The following is a 24384-nucleotide window of genomic DNA, read 5'->3' as shown; positions in this document are numbered from 1 at the left end:
TTGTATCTCTAAATCATCGCAGCCATAAATACCCTAAACCTTTGGTGATTTTACATTCAGGTTATACAACTGGCCTACAAATGAATGGTATGTGATTTCAGTTTCTATTACCTCAGCCAATAAAAAAGGAATCCTTAGTACAGTAGGTTGCTAATACATGCACAACATCTTTTCATAGGTCAGATTAAGAATAACAAAAGAAGTATTACTAGATTAATTTATAATTTCTACAAGATAGTATCAATCAGAGTGAAAAGTGCTTTATGGTATTAATTGCATGCATTAAATGTTTTGGCAAATAGAATTCCTCATTAAAACACAGCATGTGCAACCTCACACACTATTTCAGAATAGCAACTGATTTTTGAACATTATGCATTATTCTTATATTTATGTAAGTCACTTCTGTCTATTTAGAATATATAAATTTTAATATGGCATTATATTTTTATTATGTTCCTCTTTTTCTCTACCACAATATATTATGCATTGAACACTCTCTGGTTCTCAGAAACATCACTCAGCAATCCTCCTTACTTTCCCGGAAAACAAATTACTTATCTATAGGCTAATTGTATATATGTTGCTGACTCAGATATTTATAAAGTCTTGATGTGACTGCCTCAGAATTTTACTTTTTTAAAAAATGTACTTTTTCCAAAGATATATACTTCTTTACATGGAGCAGTTTATTACCAAATACCAGAAAACTTTAAAAGTGACATATGGAATCTAAACAAAGCTTCCTAGATAAACAGTTCTTTCCACATTTCTTGACAAAGAGTATTTCTGAATGGGTGCTAAAAATATAATAAAAATGTAAATGGCTTTTCAGTTCACAAGAAAATTTCAGTATTGTGCATTAATTGAGGATCTTTTTTGCAGATAACTATTTAGAACTGTATCAAAGTCAACGAAGTGTCAAGACAGATATTATTCACCTTTTGGAAATCCTGAAGTTTAGAATTTTCTATTCTAAAATAGATTGGACACTTCCAAAAAAAAAAAAACCAAACCAAACCCAAACAAAAAAAACCCAAACCAACAACAAAACACATTTCAACACATTTCACAATGTGGACTCCCTTATGTAAATCAGTATCTTTTTTAAGATAAGTCATCAATATATTTAATTTCAATAAAATCTCAACATCTTATTCACATTTTATACAGTTATAAATAAATTATTTTCAAAATAACTTTAAAATTTAGCACTTCATCCCATATGACAAGTGTCAAAACAATTTCTTTTATTTTTTATAAATTACATTTGTTCAAAATAAGCACACTTCATTTAGTTACTGGTGTATCTGGTACTCAGAATAGTTGGATCACTACAGGCCGACTGTTTTCAGTTAAACACTTATCAGAAAATTACTAACCCAACTTATTCAACCCCTTTCATGTCCACAGACTATCAGGAATGAAAATAAAATAAACCAAATTTAGTAGAGTAGAGCTGACAGTTATCAGGCATCATACCTTTCAGTCTATGGAGAGTATGCAAGAGCCTTATTAAAGGAAAGACAATAACTTCTTATAATCATGTTTTTGTAAACAAGTACTTCCACATTTTTCTGCAAAGCCTGCTTCAAAAAATATGAAGGTAACTAGTAACAAACCCCCCACCCCACCATCCCCCAAAAAAACTATATGCTTTCCCTCCGTTGACCTTTCCTGAAAATTTTGTTTCTCTGATAAAGATGCTTGTTCACTAACAAAATTACAGAGATACCCAGCTCATTTCATGTGTGCACCATAAAAGAGCACAATATGACCAAATTATTACTGCTACAGTTTCAAGCTGCCCATTAAAGTGACGGCCAATTCCTTCCCACGGGAGTAATCACTTGTGGCCAAAGTTGCAGACAAAGCTAATGAGAAATAAAAAGTCTTCTTAAGACTATGATAGCCAAAAGCTTATAGAGAGGAACAGGAAAGAACATTTACCAGGAAAAAGCAAGTGGGGGGAAGAGACAAATGCAGGGCTAAGGGAACCATTTCCTTCTCTTATTATTACTGTGTTAGGTAGAAAAAGCTACAAACGAGGTTGAAAGGGTTGTAGCCAGGAGCTGTGTGTTCATATCATCACTACAGCGAGCCCTCACAGAGCTTATCAAAGTGTGATCCACACAGTTCTCACTGATTATTCACGGAGAGCTCACTTTTACTCCTTATTAAACTGCATTACAGGGAGCTAAACTACATTTGACATTTTCCTATGAGTACTTCTTCCACATAAACTGCATTAAAGCTGTTACAGAGACTGTATGATAATGAACAGACTGAAGTCCATGAAATAATCTCTCCGTTACAATGTGGGCCTTAATGCAGAAAGAAATTAAGAACTTAATTTGTATAGGAAACAGTGATACTCTGAAATCGAAGGTTAAAGCACTGAACTGTGACTTGGAAGACATGAATTTAATTTCTGGATCTTCCACTTAGCTAATCTTGCAGGAATTAGTTCACAGGAGGATAATACTGCCTCTCAGGACTGTTGGGGAGATAAGTGCGTGCCTAAGGTCTCAGCTAGCAGGATAGTCAGAGCTGTATGAGCACATACACAGATATATATGCCTACTCTGTCTTTATGTGCATTAGATCTAAATTAAATCTGTGCTGCCCACTGCAGCCTGGCGCTTTTCACTCCCTGACTCAGCTTCTGAGTTTCCATGCTGGCTCTTGGAGCTTAGGCTGCAGGCAGCCCCATTTCTGAGAGGTGCTTAAGCCCAGGCTGCTCGCACAGATCTCATCCAGCCATGCCAGAGGTGGCACCAGGGCCTTGGGGAAAGGACCTCAGCGCCAGCCTGTGTGCCTGGCATCAGCCACACGTGCTTCCACGAGGACAGAGGCACAGCTGGGGCAACAGGCCAGACATAGCATATTCTTCCCAGCCCACTGTAGGTGATAGGTGTACCCACCACACTTTGAGGCTTTAGGGGTTTTTGTTACTTGTTCTTCAGCAGGAGGACAAGAACTTCATTTATTTGCAGTGTAAACACACCTTTATATTTCTCATCAAGGCCAGCGAAATGACTTTCCAGTCAAGGGGAAAAAAAGACATTAATGCAAGCATTTGTGAAAGGAAATTACTTTAAATCCTACATTTTAAAGACAGATACAGAAAATTTATTATTAACATTAATTTAATGTTAAAATACTCGACAGGATGTATCAGGTAAAATTAACAGTCTAAAACACCACAAAAACACCCTTGCTGTAAGTGTACAGACCGATACGTCCAGAGTGACACAGGCGGAGTTGCTCTTGTTTCTCCCTTTTCAGGAAGATGCATTGAGTGACTCTTGTTAATTCTACATTTAACTGTCTCTTTTTTTTACATTAGCTCACTCAAACATATTCAAATATTCTTAAAATGAGGAGAGGGGAAACTAAACAGGAGAAATAGGAATTTCTTTGCATATATACATGGAGAAAAGGATCAACCCAAGCTTCCACTCACTTCTACTTTTGAAGAAAGAGAATTTGAATATTTCAAGAGAGGCAGAATTGAGTATTTGAATATTTCAGCAGACACAAAAATCCAATCCTGCAACTGCACTGATGTCACTTATTCAGCAGACATTAAAATTAATAGCACATACATCTTAAAGTATTATTTTATATATATATATATGAATTTATACGTTACATGTATTTATGTGCATTTCTATATGTAATTAAATCACAGAGGCTTGAGTCCGGAAAAGACCTCTGGAGGTCATCTGGTCCAACTCCACTGCTGAAGCAGGGCCACCTAGAGCTTGCTGCTCATGACCATGTCCAGATGGTTTTTGAATATCTTCAAGGATGGAGACTCCACAACCTCCCTGAGCAACCTGCGTCAGTGCTCAGTCACACTCATAGTGAAAAAGTGTTTCCTGTTGTTCAGAGGGTCCCACTTGTACTTCAGGTTGTGACCATTGCCTCTGGTCCTGTCACTGAGCACCGCTGAAAAGAGCCTGGCTCCATCTTTTTGCACCCTCCCTTCAGTTATTTGCAAACATTGATTGTTGAGATCTGCCCCTGTGCCTTCTTTTCTCCATGCTGAACAGTCGCAGCTCTCTCAGCCTTCCTTCATATGACGGATGCTCCAGTCCCTTCCTCAGCCTCCTCGTCTTTCACTGGACTCTTTGCAGTAGGCCCACGTCTCTCTTGCACTGGAGAGCCCAGAACTGGACCCAGCACTCCAGGGGTGGCAGCACCAGTGCTGAGTAGAGGGGAAGGATCACCTCCCTTGACTTGCTGGAAATACTCCTAATGCAGCCCCGGATACCATTCACCTTCTTTGCTGCAAGGGCCCCCAGGTCCTTCTCTGACAAGCTGCTTTCCAGCTGGACAGTTCCCAGCATATACAGGTGCCTGAGTCTGTTCCTCTCCAGGTGCAGGACCTTACAGTACTCCTTGTCGAACTTCATCAAGTTCCTGTAGGCCCATTTCTCCAGCCTGTTGAGATCCCTCTGGATGAGAGCAGACCCTCTGCTGTGTCACCCACTCCTCCTAGTCTGGCATCATCTGCAAACTTGCTGAGAGTACACTCTGCCCCATTGTCCAGATCACTAACAGAGAGCTGAAGCAGGACTGGACCCCGTACTGACCTGATCACCACCCTCTACACCTGGCCATTCAGCCAGTTTTCATTCCTCCTCACAGTCTGTAAATAAAAGTCATACCTAGACAGTAAGGGACTGAGTATTTTTATATGCAGGTGAGATTGATGTTCTTCATCTTTGACCTCAGAGTTAAATATATAAGTTGGAGGAATAATTAAAGCTTTCACTTTTGAAGAATAATAATGGAAAAGGGATAGCTGCAGTTCTAATGAAAAAGTTAATTCCTTATATAATCAGGTTTTGAAAGGTTCAATGTTGTAAATGATTTGCTTACAGAATTACAAGGACATACATTGGTTTTAATGGAATGTCTGAGATCTAAAAACAAGGACCTTGTCTCCTATATATATTTATAGAAATGTGCTCTTTTGTCTCAGACAAATTGTGTAAATGTTTTGAAAGTGCTAACATGAAAGATCACATGCTGGGATGGCTAGTTGCAGGGAAATACACATACCTCAGGGTTCCAAAACTGTTTGATAGGGAAAACCAATTCCATTTTGGAGCTAAATCTTAGCTGTCAGAGATACCGTTTTGAAATCCACCCTTTAAAACTCCCCAGATTTCCTTTTAACAGTCGTGGAGTCTGAAGCATACAATGAATAAGATACAAAGCAAAGTGAGCAGAAAAAGCCCAGGTGGTTTCTGAATCACAGAAGTTGGAAGGCAGGGAGTATCACACTGTCCCAGCAATCCATGCAAGACATGCTCCAAAAAGCTTCAAAATCTTCTATGCTGGAGCTAAATTGATCAAAATGGCTACAGCATGAGAGGTTAGGATATGCAGTAGCTCCCTTGTATATCACATTCCTTTAAAAACAGGTATAATTTCCATAGGAAAATTAAGCAGCAGCTAATGTTGCTAATGCAAATCTCCAATTCACTGTGGCTACTCATGCAAGAAATCAGCATATGATGGCACAATTAAAAAGTTTAACTGTTAATGGAAAAATGTAGTTTAAAAAAAATAATCTTTTCTAATGCCCTAGGGAGGCAAGAAGAGAGTTTAAATAATTAATAAAGATTTTTCTACCTCCCTAAGTTTTTCTTCTTCAATGGGAAATTTCACCAGGTGAATTTTGGACTTAGAATCCTCCGTTTTCTCTCTTGTATTATACGAAGACACAATATGATTCGTATGACTGATCACTTCTTGGGTAGATGAACCCTATTTTGCTTGGCATTGTTCAGACGTGGAACAAAACGACATTACTTCACCATCTCTAAGACAACAGAGAGATGGAAACAAATGGGCAGAACACAGTGAAAAGGGAGACACCATCCATCAGTATGACAGGCAGCAGTCTCAGCAAACCATCAGGATAACTGTTGTCAGAAGTCTACAGGCACAACAATAAAGAAGAATATCAAGGAGTGACAAGAAAGACTACGAGCAAGTTGCTTTAAGATGTTAATGCAGAGCTTTTTCCAAATGGGAGAGGCAACAGAAAAGAACTACCAAGATGTTTGTTTAAAAATGATCTGCACTACTTCTGTTACTTTTTTTTATACACAACACAGTCTTAATGACCTACTCTTCCCACAAGCAACTCTATGAAAAAAGTTTTGGAACGTCATAGAAAACTGGGAGGTATGTCCGAAAGGGACTAAACCAGTATAGCCCAGATACCCAAGTTTGACCGACACTACAAAATACATGATTCTTTATGGCCAAATTCTCTCTGCCTCACCACCTTGCTATATAAACGGAAAACTTGAAACTCTAAAAAGACAATGAAGATCAGTATCATCTCATTTTACAGCAAATTTAAGACTAAAATCTCTTTCAGAAGTTCCTCATGTCAACACTCACAAAGAATTCTCTTTCGTGCAAAGATCATTCCTCTGTGTGCATGTGTATCTGTGTGTATATATGTATTTCTACATTAAGAAGCAGAAAATGTAGTAGAGGGAAAAGATTACAGGGTTTTGCAATAATTTCTGTACAGTTTTACCTCCATAGCTTTGCACAAGGCACCACAAGACTGTAACTTTAATTTTAATTTGTGAATAAGTCTCGTATAATCACCTACAAATTTTTATGTTGCAAGTCAATTTGCATGGTTCCCAAGGAGATAAGTTTTTTAAAATCTTCTCTGGAAGCCACTGATAAAAAATGGGGGAAACCAGTATAATAAGATATAATGACGAATTAGTCCCTATAGAAAAGTTATCTTTTACTGAGCCCATCAGGAAAGCCTAGATAATCACAAAACATTTTGTATTTGCTTTTCTTTATTATCTCCAGCTTCATATTTTTACTGTGCTTCAGCAGAGCATTTGCGATTCTCTATTTTTTTTCTTTTACAAAATATCGAACAAGGATAAAGGATTTGGGAACATCAGGTTACATGTAAACAAGAATAATATATAATATATTTTCTATTTATGCAGGTATACTTACAAGGTAAAGCATCCATTTAAAACATTAGACCATATGCTTTACAAATTCTACCCACAATCACAACTGGCATTTTTACAGCAATTACTATACATGATAAACATCACATAAGCTTTGAATGGAGAACTGTAACATCTGTGTGCAAGGTATGGGAGGGAAGAAGGAGGAGAAGATGACAACGTATTAAAAAAATAACAAAAAAGGCAAGAAAAGATGATGGAGCCTTCACTTGTCATTGTGCTTGAGTTAAAAGATATTTTAAATGGTCATAATTAAACTGCAAATAGCCAGTATTTTCACAACACTAATTTTCTGATATGAGACTTAAACAAGAGAAATAGAAACATTTTCTACCTACAACATACATTAAACTATATGCTAAATATAGTATTGTAAATCAATGTTATTTTTTATCTGCATCTCAGATAAGCATCTCTCCAAAGTAATACATGACATTTTCCTGTTTTCGAACACTGTACCAACCATTAAAAATGTACTGAATAAAGTTTGCATAGGCAATTTTCTTCTCCCAAGTGAAGACAACATAAACCATGACAGATGTAATACTGCACATGGTGACTGTAGAAGTACCTTCCATGGAAAGTCATGCAGACCCCTTGGGGTTACATAAAAGATGCAGACAGCAGGTGAGGAGAAAGTGAACAGTAAGCAAGTAAAATTGGGAAGATCATTTAGGCATTATAGATCTTGCAGTGATTCTTGCAGGCAGAGTAAGGTTTACCAGGATATTCACAAGGACACTGGAGAAATGTCAGTTTAATGCAGACGAGGAATGCCTATGTGATGATTTGAAAAGTTGGAAACTTTCAGCTTAGCTGAAAACAAACATGATTTCCCAAGGGATTATTTCTTCCCCCTCCACAAATACAAGTTTCAATGAATACTGATAAATGTGTAAAGAATTAATCTACATCAGCTTCAAGGCATGTAAAAACTGAGTTTGGATTTGCAGGTGCTCCAATTTCTAGAGAAATGCAAAGGAATCTAGTAATACACATACATGAATCAGATTCTGATCTGTCTTTTTAATACACTGGTTCTGATGAGAAAAACCTAAATCATAAAAAAGCAAATTTGGTTTCCTAAGTCAATAGAATGTTTTCCATCTATCCTATGAACTACAAGAAAGAATTCTCATCTAGCGGATACAGATTTCCACCTTCTGTCTATGAAAGCAAATAGACAATCATATTTACTATAAATGCATTTAGTGGAAGTTCAGAATTTCTTTAAATGGGCATTTTTATCTAATTTCCCATATAGGTAATTTAATCTAAGTCCTTCTTCTCTGAAAAATCTCAATTTATGCATTTAATAACCTCTTGGACTTTCAAGGAAAGCCAGATTCAGGACCAAGTAGCTGGTGTGTCAAACCGAAAAAGATAACCCAAGCTCTGTGCATTAGCTGTGTGACTTGAAATTGGATTCTGTAGCATCTAATAAGGTATGAGCTCCATTTGAAACTCTTCCCCCAAAAAACAGAGTATTCACAGTTTCTCTCCCCTCTCTGAATTCTTGGCCATCTGCAGCCAACAGGGTGCTAAAGTGACCCTTTCTTCCACGTGGAGATCCGTTTCCTTGAAACACATGGTACCTCAGGACTTCTGAGTCTGTTATACCTCTGTCAAATTTCTTTGAAATTGGGCAGGGTGTTAAAAAACCCATACTGTCATACTGGGACATGCTGTCAAAAAAAAAGGCTTACCTTCAGCAAACCAGACTGCAATATAGCCTTTAGCATTAACAAGCGAAACAAAAGACAGTAATTCTTTGCAATCACTTAAAAAGATAGAATTTAAATACTGGCATTCAGATTGGAAAAACGCTCTGTTAATTGAAATGACTGTAAACTTTAAATGCTTTTTTTCAAACACAGTATAGAAACTACAGTCCACCATGTACACGGATATTTTTAAGCAAATGAAAAGTTCTAGTACATTGTTTACAGGTTTTCAAGAACACTTTAAAATTCTTCTTTTGTTCTTTACATACTTTCGTATTTTTACATTTTTTAAATAAGCATTTCAGTTAATTTTAGAGCACTACCCCAGGCTCTTACTTTTTTTTTACAGAAAGTCAACATCTTATTGCCAGTATATGAAATTAAATATACATCCTTGCTGGGTTTTTTTCAGCTCAGTTGTTATTTCTCCAAGCAAGTTCTAGTGTTTCCAAACAAGTTTAAAGACATCCAATTAATTTTTATTCTAGTAATTTTTTTTCTAAAGTGGCATCGTATTCTTAAAGGTGTGATATCCAGCTACTAATTGAAGAAAACACTTCGAATTCCCCAGTATACAAGTATCATTTCTAGGAAAAAACTAGAAGCACTGGATATAAGAACCTAGAATAATGCTTTCATTAAGATATAAAAATATAATTGATGAAAGATAAGGAATGCAAGAAACAGTTTTACATGAACACGTATGATATTTATCTGTTATTGTTCAAATATAAGATAACTGAAAAATTTAAGTAGACGTGTCCTTTCTCGACTCGCCTATGAGATTATACTATTTTCAATTACATAATATAGATTTTCACATTCACAAGTGGTTTGCAACAACATTCAAACATAATTTGCCACTCAAACCTGGCTTCCTACTGCAGATAAAGCCAAACTTTTAACATGGCAAACATTAACGTAAAAGGATTACTTTAGACTTGCCCCCCTGCAGCCTGTCATGAATGTACATCTGTGATGATGTAGTCCATAGAGGTTACATTTTTATCATTATTCCACCTGACTCACTGAAAATCTTGCCAACTGTGGAAGTGTCTTCCTCCTCCTCCAGATTTTATTTATTTTTTTTTTAACCACACACCATTCTTGAACCTACTGTTCTTCAGATAAACACACAAATATTTTGGATGGATTTACTACAGTCTTCTCAGAGGACCAGCAGAGACACACCAGTTTCAAGCTTTCTTTCATGACTGGACCAATATGACTATATGACACAGGAGAAAATTTTTCAAAATATTTCCTTACAAATACAGGTTTGGGATTAGCCAGGCAGAAAACCATAACTGAACATCTGAGAGACTAAGCAGAAGACTACCCAAGCTAGACCAATTATTTATTACAAAATTGGATATTTATTACAAAATATGGGCAGCCACCTAACAAAAGTATCTGTGACCTTTGCGCTGTAATTATTAAATGTGTAAATATTGTTTCCATTTTCACAGAGAAGGTTTACCTTATACTCACATCAGCACTGCTTTCTTGGCTCTGGTTTTGTGTACTGTTTATGTGGTGTACTACTCTATTTCTTCATAACAATGATTTTTTTGTTAACAAGTCAGTCAATTGTCAAACAGTTAATCTGCATGAGAAATACATTGCCCAAGTTTTTTTTATTTTTAAAATGCCTAAATTGGATTACGTTCTTAGATGCAACAAGAAATTAAGCTTCTAAAATTAATTGTTGGAATACAGTTTTTCTTTACAGAGATACCTTCAGAAGGAATCTACTAGCAGTCTGAGTGCAGTGAAAACAGCATCAAGCTACATAAAGTTTATTTGAATGACAAAACTATTGATTAATTAAAAAATTAATCTTAAAATATATTCATACCTAGACAATATGTCGGAATTGTCTGAACTTTGCTACTAGCTCTAACATATTTTTTAAAAATATTTTAATGTTTAGTCTTCCTGAGCGGCAGTAAGCCCTGAAATGTCATTGCTTACAGGCTATTTGCACGCTCAAGATAATCTAAATTTAAACTCTTCTGATTTTTGACCCACAGGAATAAACTGCAATCAAATACAAATCGCAAAAAATATTCAGCATTATAATTCAGTTTTCTGGAACCTGAGTTTATAGTCATCTCTGGTTGCCATTTTTATATCTACTAACCAAATCTAACCCTTCTTACATAAAAGATGAATCTCATATTCTGTAAGCAGTTCTGCCCAATGTTTTACTGTATCTACTCTCCCACTAAATTTCATGTTTATTCCACTTTCACATTCCTCAGAAGGAATGTCCCCCTGACTGCTGCCAGTACTTTTTCAGAAATTTATTTAAAGCAAATGCTTCTAAATGACCTGTTGAAAAATAAAGCTCAACTGGTATATAACAATAAAATTAATGTACTGTTAATGGTTCCTACCAGCTCACTGCTAAGTCACGCACTTTTAAAATGTTTCTCAGTTTATACTCTCCAGATTTCACTGGTTGAGTACATTCTTTAGCATGCACAAGGTATGGGTTCACTTGAGTATTAACAGGGATCTCTGAATCCCATAGAAAAAAAAATCATTATTTCTCAGAAATGCTGCTTAAGTTCATACAATATACTATTTATTATGTTACTATTTTGAAAACACAATTCTGTCTTATTTTTCCACTCTACTTTTCTCTTCTGTTCAATTTCCATTTTTTTAAAATCACTTTTGTCCTGATTTTATTAATTTTGATATATATTGTTCAAGCTGATTGCAGGCATACCTGGAAGACTGGGGTCTGTAGTGAACAACTGAACACTATGAGATTTATTAATTTATCCTTTTAAAACTATATTCCTATGAGTTAACTTCAGGGCCATTGTATCAATATAGCATTGCTCTAGAAAGAGATCAGCCATCAGTATTAATCATTATCTGTAACCAAATGTAAATTCACTGTTTATACCAGCAAAACTCCTTCTTCCCCCAAAACAGAAAAAAACCCCACGTATATAGTTCAACATAACAGCAGTGGAAAAGAATCAACTTGACACTGTGGATATAGTGAGATGTAGTAAAAAATGGCAAATAAAATTTTGCTGTCATTCATACTCATAAAAAAAGTTTGTGTAATGATGTGGATGTAAGTGACAAAAACTCGGCCTTGATACATTTATTGTTAATGTCATTTATGTACTGCTACTGGAAGAAGAGAATGATGTTTAGAAAGGAAGGCTTTTAAATTGTTAGTATAAAATACCCTACATTAAATTCAGGGAAATCTCTGGTTTGAGTAGGTATTTTGTGGAAGACAGTCAAAAGTTAAAGTCAAAATCCAGGTAAATTAACTAAACAGAAAAAAAAAAAAGTTTTAAAATTCTTTAACAGTAAGTTTAAAACTACCAATTTAAGATACAGTGATCTACCCTGTACTGGATCTAGAAGTCAACTTCTAGAAACCTTTCCATTTCATCAACTGGCAGCCAGAAAGCTCCTTCAGTTTGAAATGAAAGAACTATTCTCATTGTCCAAATCACGCCATTTATATTTTACTTCCTTCTCTTTCTTTTTCTTATGCATACCTCCTGTACTGGAGATGAAAAGAGTAAAGTTTAGTCCTACTACCAAGCTCAGTGCAGCATAGTCTGTGGTGTAATTACTGATCTATCAGCAAAATGAAAGTTTCTGCTATAATTATAAATGGAAAAATCATACAAACACAAAGAGAGGAAGGCTGTGTATGCACATATAAACAATACAATGCAAAGGACAGCAGCTATAGGTAAATAACCTTTTTTCTCCTTTGACATCAAATATCTATATCTATATATCTATACCTATCTAGACTGTGAGTCACTCCAGGCAGTATTTCCCAAAGATCACCATTACTTGGATAAGAATATATTTTTCTCTACTTGAATAAAAACTGAAGGACCAGTTTCCAACATGCCACACAATCCCAAATAAAATTCACCAGAACATTAACCCTTCTTGAAGGGGGAACTCAGAACTCTGGGCTGCAGTTCAGATGAGACATTTTCCAAGTCAACTGATGTTCAACAGCATTGATTACACCAGCAGGCAGTTCCATATTTGCAGCTTTTCAAGAGCCTCTCCAAAGCAGCAACCCAGGGAGACAGCATGTGCCTCTGTAATATTCAGTTAGAGACCTGAAGCAATGTCCTTTCTTCAAGATTCTTGTTCACTCATCATAAAAGGACAAAGTTCTAACATTCAGAAGGTCTCAGTTCTGGAAGTCTGTGACTTCAAGAACAAACAGGAAAGCTCATTCTGTAATTCAAATGAAACTAATTATACATTAGATATGAATTTAGAATGAACTCTGAAGACAAATTTACCTACATGGAATAGGACATTTTAAAGAGTATGCTACATAGACTTCTCTCATTTCGTAAAAGTGACAATCATCAAGAAAAACATCCTCATCATCAGATAATGGAAGGCAAATCAGATGTTGATTGAAGTAGATTGCTCAGCAAAGATTCATGGATAACATGCTTAAGATCCATTGCAGGACCATGTTCTCAAAAGGGTCCAAATCTTTCCGATAGAGACACAAGAATATGAAAGTACCGAACACCAAGAGAATACTAAGATACCCTGAACTGTTAGCTCAGTTTTCTCCAGCTCCAGCAGTTAACCTAGAGGGATAAGAATCACAGAATTATTGCTGGACTGTACCATTTTAGGAGCAGAAAATCTGGTCCCCTGAACATAGCATAGATGGTCTTATTGATAATCAAGAACCTGACTGTAGACTTAATATTCAGCATTCATGTCATCAGATAAAGAGGGCTGTTTCCACAATAAACCTTCTCAAACTGACCTTGAGTCAGATATGAGCAGACTTGAGTTTTGAGGCTCTTCACCAAAAAGAATACGGCTTGTCTGGAGCCAGGACTGACTGACTAAGGGGCAGAAGGGATTGCAGCATGAGAAGGATTGTGGATTGAAGTAAGCACACACATCAGCTTTCCCAAACAAGGAACTAAAAAATTATCCAGCATGGGCCCTGGAAAGAAACTTGCCATTGATTAGAGAGATCAGTCCTTCATAATGACATTCAAGTCAAAGAAAAATACTTGAGAATACTTTCAAATACCTGTTTGGACATCATAATCTGCACTTATCATTTACAATCAACTCAAAATAACTGTCCAGGTTTTTAGGCAGGTTATCTGCATACAATGGGACTCAAAACTCATAACAAGACTTCAAAAAGATCAGCTCTGCTGAAGAGAGTTGATGTTACGTCTTGATACAGAATATAGTTGAGAATTTTCTGTTGTCAGCATCTGAATGTGAGGGTATTAACTACATTTGAGCATCAAGTTGTTATTAATGGTTAACTATGTGCTTTAAAATAACAAATAGATTCTCCAGACCACCAACAGAAAAACCTGTTACTATGGAACAGTGTGATAGAGTTAAATTGATAGAATTAAATGCATGTATTTTTAGTATTGGACACAGAGTAAGTCTCTGACCTATTGCAGGTCACTATACAGTTCAATCAGAAGCAGATCATAGTCTGAGGTCACGACTATGCAGTCCACTTGGCCTCACCTATGCAAAGCTGACAAGTCCCAGAAAGGGGATTATACAAGTATGATCAAGTAATATTTTTGAGAATATTTGTGAATCTGTGCTGGCTTTACAATTCGCTCCAATTATATTCTTAGAAAAGCTGGGAAAAATCTCTTGTAAATTCCAGGAGTAAATTACATTTGCTTAGAACAATGTAGTAGGAATGTACCAGTTTAGGTGGGATTAACAATGATCTACTTTGACCTGAGACTTCAGAAGCTGAGGACAAGGATGAGAAAGCTTCCAGATATACCAGGCAGTGAAGAGAAGCTGTACCACAACATGGGGCTGAATTGTAGAGAAAGAAGCTTCAAAGGTTGCAAGAAGCATCAAGGAAAAAAATGGATACGATAAATCGCATACTACTGACACTGAACTAGAACTGGGAATGAAGGTTTATATCAGTCTTCCTTTGTGAGATTACTGGTAGGGGCTATTCTCCATTTTTCCATGGTCTATTTTTTTTCTACCACTATTTTCCATACAGGTGAGCTCCATGACTTGCATCAACAGGCAGATCTTCCGTATTCTTCAAAAGACTTTTATTTCAAGTATAATGCTGATAAAAAGTCAGAATACATATACATATATAGTTAATCTTGCAGCCTCATTTTCAATTAATATGGTCTAAAATATTTTCTAAGATTAGTCAGCAGACTAGGAGATATAATACTAACTAATTAACCAAGCTAAATAGCTTTATTAAAAATAGATTGTCATTACAGAATGTAAGGGTGGTAACTGTGCACAATATATTCGAAGGACTACACTAGTCATTACAAAACCACTTACAAAGACTACACAGTTTTCTGAAGACTTCGCTGATCATTCGTGTTTGCAACATTTTCAGGACGTCCTGCTGTGAGAAGCTTTTAAAGGAAAGACTGAAATTACCGTACTCCTTAAAATACCCATCAACCACTAAGATGAAGACTGGAATAAAATCAATGTATTTTAATCTAAAAATGTACGTACACAGCAGGAATAACCACTAACCTTCTCTTAGAATTTGTTTGCACTTAACTTGATGGTAGCCATCCTGTTAATTTGCAGGAATGAGTGTACAGCAAATTTCAGAAATACAGACTATCTAAAGAATATTATTTTGTCTCCCATTTCAGAAGCTCTCTACACTGCATGTTCCATAAGGATGTTATTAACCTGAGTCGAACTTTTTAAATTATTATGAAAATAATTAAGCTAATGACTTAATGATCAGTGCAAGCACATCTATTACAGACCAAAGACCTGGAAGATATTTTTCAGTGGACTGTGGCTTCATCACATACATAGCCTAACAAACCACTGCAAAATCTAGTTTTTCATTTATTTTTGTGTATTTGCTTATAAAAAAAGGTAAGACTGGGTCTGATGGAAGATGTAGAAGTTCACTGCTAAATTTTGTTCCATCTAAGCCATATTTATGTTTCCTCTTTGAATCTAAGAAGCTACATACAGAGTTTTGTTTGCAGAAAAACTTCTCAATACTGTTTTCCTATGCAATTATTTTATAAGCTTTTACAGATATGTGTCCTGGTATCGGGAGAGATAATTTTCTTCCGAGTAGCTAGTATAATGCTGTGCTTTGGATTTAGTGTGAGAATGTTGATAACACACCGAAGTTCTAGCTGTTGCTAAGTAGCATTTACACTAAGTCAAGGATTTTTCAGCTTTCCATGCTCTGCCAGTAAAAAGGCTGGAGGGGGGCCCAAGAAGCTGGGAGGTGATACACCTGGGACAGCTGACCCCAACTGACCAAAGGAACATTCCATACCATATAACATCATGTCCAGTATTGAGCAATTGCATTGTGTATCACTTGTTTTGTATATTCTAATTATTTTATTATTTTTGTATTATTAATATTGATATTACCATTATTTTCTTCCTTATCTGTCCTATTACACAACCTACGTGTTTGGGGTTTTTTTTCTTTTTTATTTTCTCCCCCATCCCACTGGATAGGAGGAAGGAATAAGCAACTGCATGGTGGCTTAGTTGCCAGCTGGGGTTAAACCATGACTATATGCAAAGCTTTAGCTTCAAACTGCCTTAATGAGGCTCAGAAATCACATTTCCAGAGCACTGGACTCCATTTCCATGGAATAGTAGGGACTTAGAATGGGGACTAACATAGGACATCAGTCTTATCTTTCTTCTCTGACTGGAGAAGAAGACAGAATCTGGGAATCATAAAGAGCAAATGATCAAAATCATCCTTTGTTATCTTAACTGAGATGTTAACAAGATACCTACATCTTGTACTAAGGTCCCAACTAGATATCTACGTCTTGAACTAGCCATTTCACATAGATTAGCTGTCTGTCTAAATACAGTTTTCTATATTTTCTCTTACTTATGTGTACTTAGGGGTGCACTAAGGAAAGAGGAGCTTAGAAAGAAAATCAACCTCACATGAACACGTAAATTTTTTAAAATTCTATTTGAAACTTGTGGAAGATAAACATTAATAGAATTAAAAATTCTTCCTATCTCACAGATAGGAACAGTTTTGGAGAGAAAGGCTAACTATGTGGGGAAAAAAATAAACAAAAGCAGAAACATTCAGAATTAGGAAATAAATATGTAAAGTACAAATAAGTAAAGATTAAAGTTTACTTTAATCTTGCATTGTTATGTCAGGAAGGAGTCATAATATGTTTGTGGCTGAAGTTACACATTTTTCTAGAAATATATATCAAGTTCTGATTGTGTTTCAGTCATAATATTCCTGCAGATCTCTGAAGCCATACATTTTCCAAATTTAGGAGGGATTAAAATGAGTCTGCAGTATTTATTACACACAGACTAAAGGGCAAAAAGTTTAACTAAAAGTGAATATAGTCCCAATAGTGGCACTGCCTTCATGCAAATCTTAGAAGCGTTATGTGCTCCTTGTTTTACAAAGTTTTACCTTTCAAGAATAACAAATTTGAACTAAATGAGAAGTATAACATTAAAAAAGCATACAATCAACATGTTTTTTGTAAACCGTGTCTCTTTCAATTTCTGGAACAAAAAGGATTACAAAATGTAACCAGACTTACTCATTTCAGAGTGAAACAATTATAGAAAATCTTAAGCACTCTGAACATAAATTACCAAAAGTTGTATTTTTCAGTAGAAAAAAGACCCAGATACTACTTCAGGAGATACTGTTGTAAATTATGGCTGTAGACTTCACAAATATAGGAAGAAGAAAAGGATAACAGAAAATTATTATTATTATAACTCCTTACTGAATATCTGAAGTTTTTACCTCCTTCTTTATAATAATCCTTTATTTTACTAGAACATGAGATTTGGCCTCAGTTGTTGAGATAATTCACACCGATGGTTCATAGTTCAGGGTCTGAATGGCACAAACAGTGGTATCGCTTGTCATGGCCAGGTGAAATGCTGATTTCAGTAGCTTCCCAGTACACACCAGGTAGAAGCCACAGTTCAAACATATCAAGTCTTTTGCCAAGTTGATTTCCTGCCTGACAAAGCTACCAAGGAGTTTTAAAGCAATATCAGCTTAAGGTGTTCTCTCACAGTTATTTTCAAAATATATTATTACTGTATTGATTTATCAAAGCTTCAATTGGAACTTCAATTTATGTGAGGCATAGCTCAGTATGTAGGTTCTGAGCTCCTCAAAAGGAACACAAACAAGCTACCTATGAAATTGCAAAGGTCAATATAGATTTTTTTTTTCCCAGATACAAATATTTATCACTGTGAAATAAATGTGGTATCTTTATCCCAGAATCTTCCTACAATAAAAATGCTCAAGAATGCTAATATGAAGATAGCTCCCCTCCCCCAGTAAATTTTGGCAATAAAGTGTTAGTATGTAATCCTTATTCTATTATTTTCAATTGATGAATCCTACGGGTAACAGAGAATCCATTACACAAGTTGAGATTTTTCATAACAAGGTTTTGTGAAACATATTTATTACAAGCGTTGATTGGAAAACCTGATGCGACTTCAGCATTGGCAAGGATAATGTGCATGCCAAGATGCAAGAAACGCATGTACTGAGTGCTAAGGAGCCAAAGCAATATATTACAGTTTTGTTCACTCTTGTATCTGCAATGTACTAGACATTTGTACTATGATGAACATGAAAAGCTATTAAGCTTTTCTCTTACATCAGTATAAAAGAGAAAGTAATGCATTTCCTGCCTGTGAAATTAAACATCCTATTACTTTATCATCAAAGGCAAGGAACATTACATTCAAAATAGCATCCTAGAAAGAATCTCTGTGAACCATTCTGAATGCATGTCCTCAATTCCTCACAATGGTAAAAGCAAATGGTGCATTGTATGTGCCCAAACTGTCATTTAGAAACTACACTATCATTGTTATCTAAAGTTACAGGCGTAACAGACTATCAGCTGCTCGTAAAAAGTTAGCCATGGCTTTTAGTCCATTTACATGTATTATTTCCATAGCTCCCAAAAATATTAGTAGAAGAGAGTAAGCATCATTATCTCCATTTGTTCTATAGGCACAAGGAAGACATCCCAGTGTTAGATGTTGGCAAAGGTAATAACACAAACCCATCTACACCCACAGGTAATAAAAGGATCTATTATCAATTCTCAAGATTTACCTAGAGAGCCCTATAGAAATCAGGATTGCATGAACTCATAAAAGCATACCCTGCCCTAAGAGCTCAGAGGTTCATATACAAGAACAAACCAGAAGAGGAATAGCTTGAAAGTTATTTTTTCCTTTTAATGTTAAGAGCCTGAACCATATAAGGATTTAGTGATTTACCCCAGATCTAGCTAAAATTTTCTAGGAGAGCTTGTAAACCAAACTCCTATCTCCAGTCTCAAAGCATTACTTAATTCTCCCTAATAAAATACAAATCTTATCTTGATGGAAATTGCTATGCAAGTAAAACAATTTACCCTTAAAGCTCTTAGAAATCTGCCTTTTCTTTCCTGTCCTGAATTCTTACAGTAAGACTGTGAAATACTGGGGCTTTAACCCCAAGCCCCAAATTAAGGCTGACATATGGGTGATTCCCACAGCCCTTCCCAAAGGGGGGTGAGTTTACCTTTAGGTTTCTCTCCAGGGTGGGGCCGGCCTTGCAGACAGAGCCATTGGGTAAATGAGCCCCAGGTGTCCCACATTAAGTCAGCAAAGGTCAGGTGTCCCACTGAGGGATAAAAGCTGGGACTCCTTGCAGGCAGGGGCAGTGTCTGTCTGTGAGGTGGATGCCCTGTGCAGATTTCCCTGTTGGGGAAGGACCTCCTGCCTCCCTGGGACTGGGCTCCAGTCAGGTCTGGCTTTTGTCAATGTGGGCTGTGTAGAGATTCAGTATGTGGCTTCTTGGTCTTATGTATTTGGTTTGTTGACTCAGTTGTCTCCCATCCCCATTATGGGAAACTGCATTTCACCATTTTTTCCACCCATTGTTGGTTGTGTGGTGTTGTTGTTGGGGTCAGTGGGATTGATGTTGATTGTGTATAATCTGATTGACTTGTTTGTACCCCCAGCATTCACCCATGTACTGACCCTTTTGTATCAAATACAATTTGGTTATTGGTTCATCTTTATGCTGGTTGTGTCCTTTATGCTAGGCTTGATAATTGGCAAAACAGACTGCCTTTTCACTTCTCATAGCAGGGCTCTTCAGAGCAAGTCTACAGGCTTTGTTTTCCTTGATGAAGATGCAAGAGACTCATTTGTCAAAACATACAGAAGGCAATTAATAGATAAGTGGAACTGATCAAATCATCCCACAGCTGAGAAAAATGCAGTATAGCTTAATACAAAGTATCCAAATCTGTTTATCTAAATCACAGCTTGGCCTTGTCTATATCATTATTACACATAGTTCTAAGCTTCTCCTTTCTCAGAGGTTAAAAACTGAAGTTGAAAAGAAGTAGCTTTGCTAGGTACTTGTGAGCAAGATCAAGCCTTGTTACTCTATTTCTAAAAAAAAATAGAAGCTTAACTGAGGCAAAGATCATTGAAATCACTGGACAGCAATTTGGTGATTCAAAGACCTTCAGTGAAGCAAGAGGAGGAGCAATTATTTTCCTTTTTATGGAAAAATTGATGACTTATCATCAGTAGTTCCGATTTCAAAACTATCAAGGTCATTCTAAGACTGCAGTCAAGACATGCACAAGGGGCACAGTCATAGTCACACATGAGGGTGTATCCATACATTCAATTTAAAAAGCAAATACTAGGTATTTTGTTCAGAAATGAGAACAAAGTCATGAAAATGATGTTCTTCTTAGGGCATAGCTACTCTCTATGACCAACACTCAGCAAGATATCCTGACCTGCATCATTAAATACTTTCAAGGAAATATTCTATTCTTGATTCTTAATCAAAAGTCAGGATTATCTCTGCTTCTCTGTACTTGGAAAAGTACTGCACTAATCACTGATAGCTACTTATATACCATTGAAATTATCTTTTTACTCAAAGTTAAAAATAGAGGGGAAAAAATAATTTTAATAATTGTTTGCTTCATTTTCCCTGAATGATATATTATGGAGGACATATTTTGTGATTTTTTTCTTTTATTTTAGATTAAAGAAATTTCAATATATTGAAATTTCCATATTTTAGCTCTTAAATATCAAAGCAGTCCCACAGAAATGAGTAGTCCCACTCAAACTCCTTATTAAATAGATAGTTCTCACAATAGGACTTTAGTTTTACAGTATCTCAGTGTTTGTCCAAACTATCACAGCTTTCAAGAAACAACCTAAAGATTACTAAGAACTGATACATTCAAATAGTGGAAATAAAGAAAAGACATTCTTACACTTTTTTTTTTTTGTAATTGAAGGAATGAAAAAAATTAAGATACTTAGTGCACCCACTGAACAGAAGGCCATCAGCAAAATACTCAGTTGCCAGTGCCATATGATTCTTAATATTGAAACAACACAATTTCAAAATGTTCCAGTGTCTATAGCATCTGTACTACAACACATCAGCACTTTATTTTACTATTTTAATCATAACCACAATTATTTTACAAACATCTGAAATGTAAGTAAAGGAAGCTGAAAGCAATAGCAGGAGAGCATAGTAAAACTTTTACTGCATACTACATCTTGCTTGGCTTGCTAACAAAAACCATAAAAATCACCTACAAAGGTTGTGGCCACATAAATCCTCCTTATTCAGTTTATGACCCCAACAATCTTTTCTTTTTTTAAATAAAATAAACATGAAGATAATGTGTAATAGGTAGTAAAAGTCATATTAATTAAAAAAGCAATGGTAAAACTATTCTGTCTTCATGTTCAGGGCTAGTATCTTCATACAGCTCTTCAGACAGTTTGTAAACAGGTGCTAACAGTAAATTTAAACTTGAAACTGCTCCTGACAATTTCACTTTTAAGGATGTGCCAAATCAAGCCTTCCTACAGCCATTGCCTATGCAATAAACTAGAAAGCACTACTGCTATAAATATATAACTATACCACAGATGCTTGATACCTTTTTGACTAGAGCTCTTATTAACACTCATTGATAAATTTACAGCAATTATTTTCTACTATAAAAAGGATAAACTTGAAGATCGAAAGCTGCTGCACTTCACTAGCGTTTTCTTTCCTTTCTTGTGGCTATTAAAACCATATTTTTCAATGATTAATAACCTGAGAGATTTGAAGAATAAGGGAAAGCTAACAATTATAAAAAGATCCATCACTGAAATGCAATAACTTTCTTCCAATTTTTAGCACCACAGCTTGTTTAACTTTTATTGCCACTATTTCAGAAAGTAACAGTATAAAAGGAAAAAACTCTATGCAAAACAGATTGCCCAACCCTACAGAAATAAAACAACTGTAACCTTTTAGGTTCTGCTAACACTTTAAAACTTCTTAGCAAATACCCAAGTAAATCACATTTCTCAGTTTAAAGCAACATGATTGTGGATGATGCTGTTAAACGTACCACTCAAATGTGGGGACTGTAGTGTAATTTGTACACTAGAGACAAATGCCCAATAAACCGCACAGTTTCTCAGAGGATGGAGAGCTTGGAATCTTAGGACCAAGAGCTGAAAACCAGAATGGCTCCTTGAGCTTGTTCAAGATTGACCACAGAACAATTAGTAGATTTAAGATGCTCTGCACCCATACTGAATGGAAAACAAATACTTAAGTTCTATAAAGATAAAAAAAAATTTTAAAGAAGGAACGTTGAAGATCTGTTCTATCATAGAAAGGACATCTATTCTGGGTGGAAATACTACATGCAGCTTCTTCCACCACTTTCACCATGCCATACCTCATCAAATGTATTCTTAACCCCTTCTTTGATTGATCTAGTCTGTTACTGGATATAGCATGACCAACAATCTCTGTAGACTCAATAAGGTGGGTGAGGAGTCATGGTGAAATTGTTCTAGTACATGAACATGCTTATGAGTACTAAGTTCAGTTACAGTCTCAATTAAGTGATATAACAATCATCAAACTCTTAAGTTATTTCTCCTTGATGGTGGAAATTTAACTTAATAGAATCATAGGATGGTTTGGGTTGGAAGGAACCTTATATACCATCTAGTTCCCACCCCTTCTGCCATGTCAGGGACACCTTCCACTAGCCCAGGTTGCTCACAGCCCAGTCCAGCCTGGCCTGGAACACTGCCAGGGAGGGGGCAGCCACAGCTGCTCTGGGCAACCTCTGCCAGGGCCTCACCCCACCCACAGGGAAGAATTTCTTCCTTACATCTAATCTAAATCTACACTCTGTCAGTTTAAAACTGTTACCCCTTCTCCCATCCTTACCCTCCCTGATGCAGAGTCCCTCCCCAGCTTTTCTGTAGCCCCTTTAAGCACTGGGAGGCCACTCTAAGGTGTCTCCGGAGCCTTCTCTTCTCCAGGCTGAACACCCCCAACTCTCTCAGCCTGTCCTCACAGAGGAGGTGCTCCAGTCCCCCAATCATCTTCATGGCCTCCTCTGGGCCTGCTGGAGCATATCCATGTCAAGTTGGTGCCCCCAGAGGTGGACACAGCACTGCAGGTTGGGTGTCACGAGAGCAGAGTAGAGGGGGAGAATCCCCTCCCTCGCCCTGCTGGCCACACTGCTCTGGATGCAGCCCAGCACACAGATGGCTTTCTGAGCTGTGAGCGCACATCGCTGGCTCACAGGCAGTTTTCCATCCACCAATACCCTCAAGTCCTTCTCCTTGGGGATGTGTCACGTCCCACTCCGACGAGCGCAGAGAGAACTTGAGGATGTACCTCATCAGGTCCCATAGCCCTGTGCACCTCCAGGTTCCATAGATGGTCTCGAACCTGACCTTCTCCTACAGTGGGAAGTTCTTCATTCTCCTAGTCCCCACCTTTGCCTTCTGCCCCCTGGATGATGTGACAGGAGCACTTGCCAGTGAAGACTAAGGCAAAAAAGTCATTGAGTACTTCAGCCTTCTCCATATCCCAGGTAACCAGGTCTCTTCCTTCCAGAGAGAGCCCACATTTTCCCTAGTCTCCTTGTTATCACTGACATACCTATAGAAGCTTTCTGGTCTTCCTGGTCAGGTGGCCTGTGTGAGAGACAATTTGTAACTCCCCAAGAGTTTTAGTCTGCTCCTCATCCATCCCCATCCATTGCAATACATGCAGTTAAAATTAATTTCTTCTTTTAAAATTATGAAATCAAATATTAGAACTCTAAGATACAAAGTCTATACTGGTACTGATCTATTATACATCTGATTGTCATTAACAGCTATTATGAATGTAAAATCACCAAACGTGAAAGAATAAATTCAGTACTATCTTACTGGTAGCAACTCTGAATTTGTTGACATGATTCTTGTCATCATAGCCTCACCACATCATAACAATAGAATATGCTCCTGTTTTTCAATATAGTATTATATGTCATACAGTCAACCTCTTACAAGGCACATCTATGTTCATACAATATAGATGTACAGCACAACTACATATATAACAATCTTGCATAAACAAGTGAAAACTGTCACAAAATTCAGCTTGATCATTTGCCCAGGAGAAGTAAAATAACATTAATGAAAATGTTGCAATAAATTATGATTATACAAGGCAT

At 36.6% G+C, this 24384-nt stretch overlaps 1 protein-coding gene across 1 annotated transcript in view; it reads right to left on the bottom strand.

Moving 5' to 3' along the window:
• Positions 1 to 24384, bottom strand: part of SPAG16 (sperm associated antigen 16) — a 304682-nt gene that overhangs the window by 229410 nt on the left and 50888 nt on the right. Inside the window, 1 exon segment of the mRNA XM_026852411.1 lies at positions 11161 to 11284. Coding sequence (XP_026708212.1) covers positions 11161 to 11284 — 124 coding nt within the window.

This window comes from Athene cunicularia, assembly GCF_003259725.1.
Source record: "Athene cunicularia isolate RWA chromosome 7 unlocalized genomic scaffold, athCun1 chr7_part1, whole genome shotgun sequence".
Classification (NCBI taxonomy): Eukaryota; Metazoa; Chordata; class Aves; order Strigiformes; family Strigidae; genus Athene; species Athene cunicularia.
Note: the sequence above shows the minus strand (reverse complement) of the source record. Positions and strands in the feature narration are given on the sequence as shown.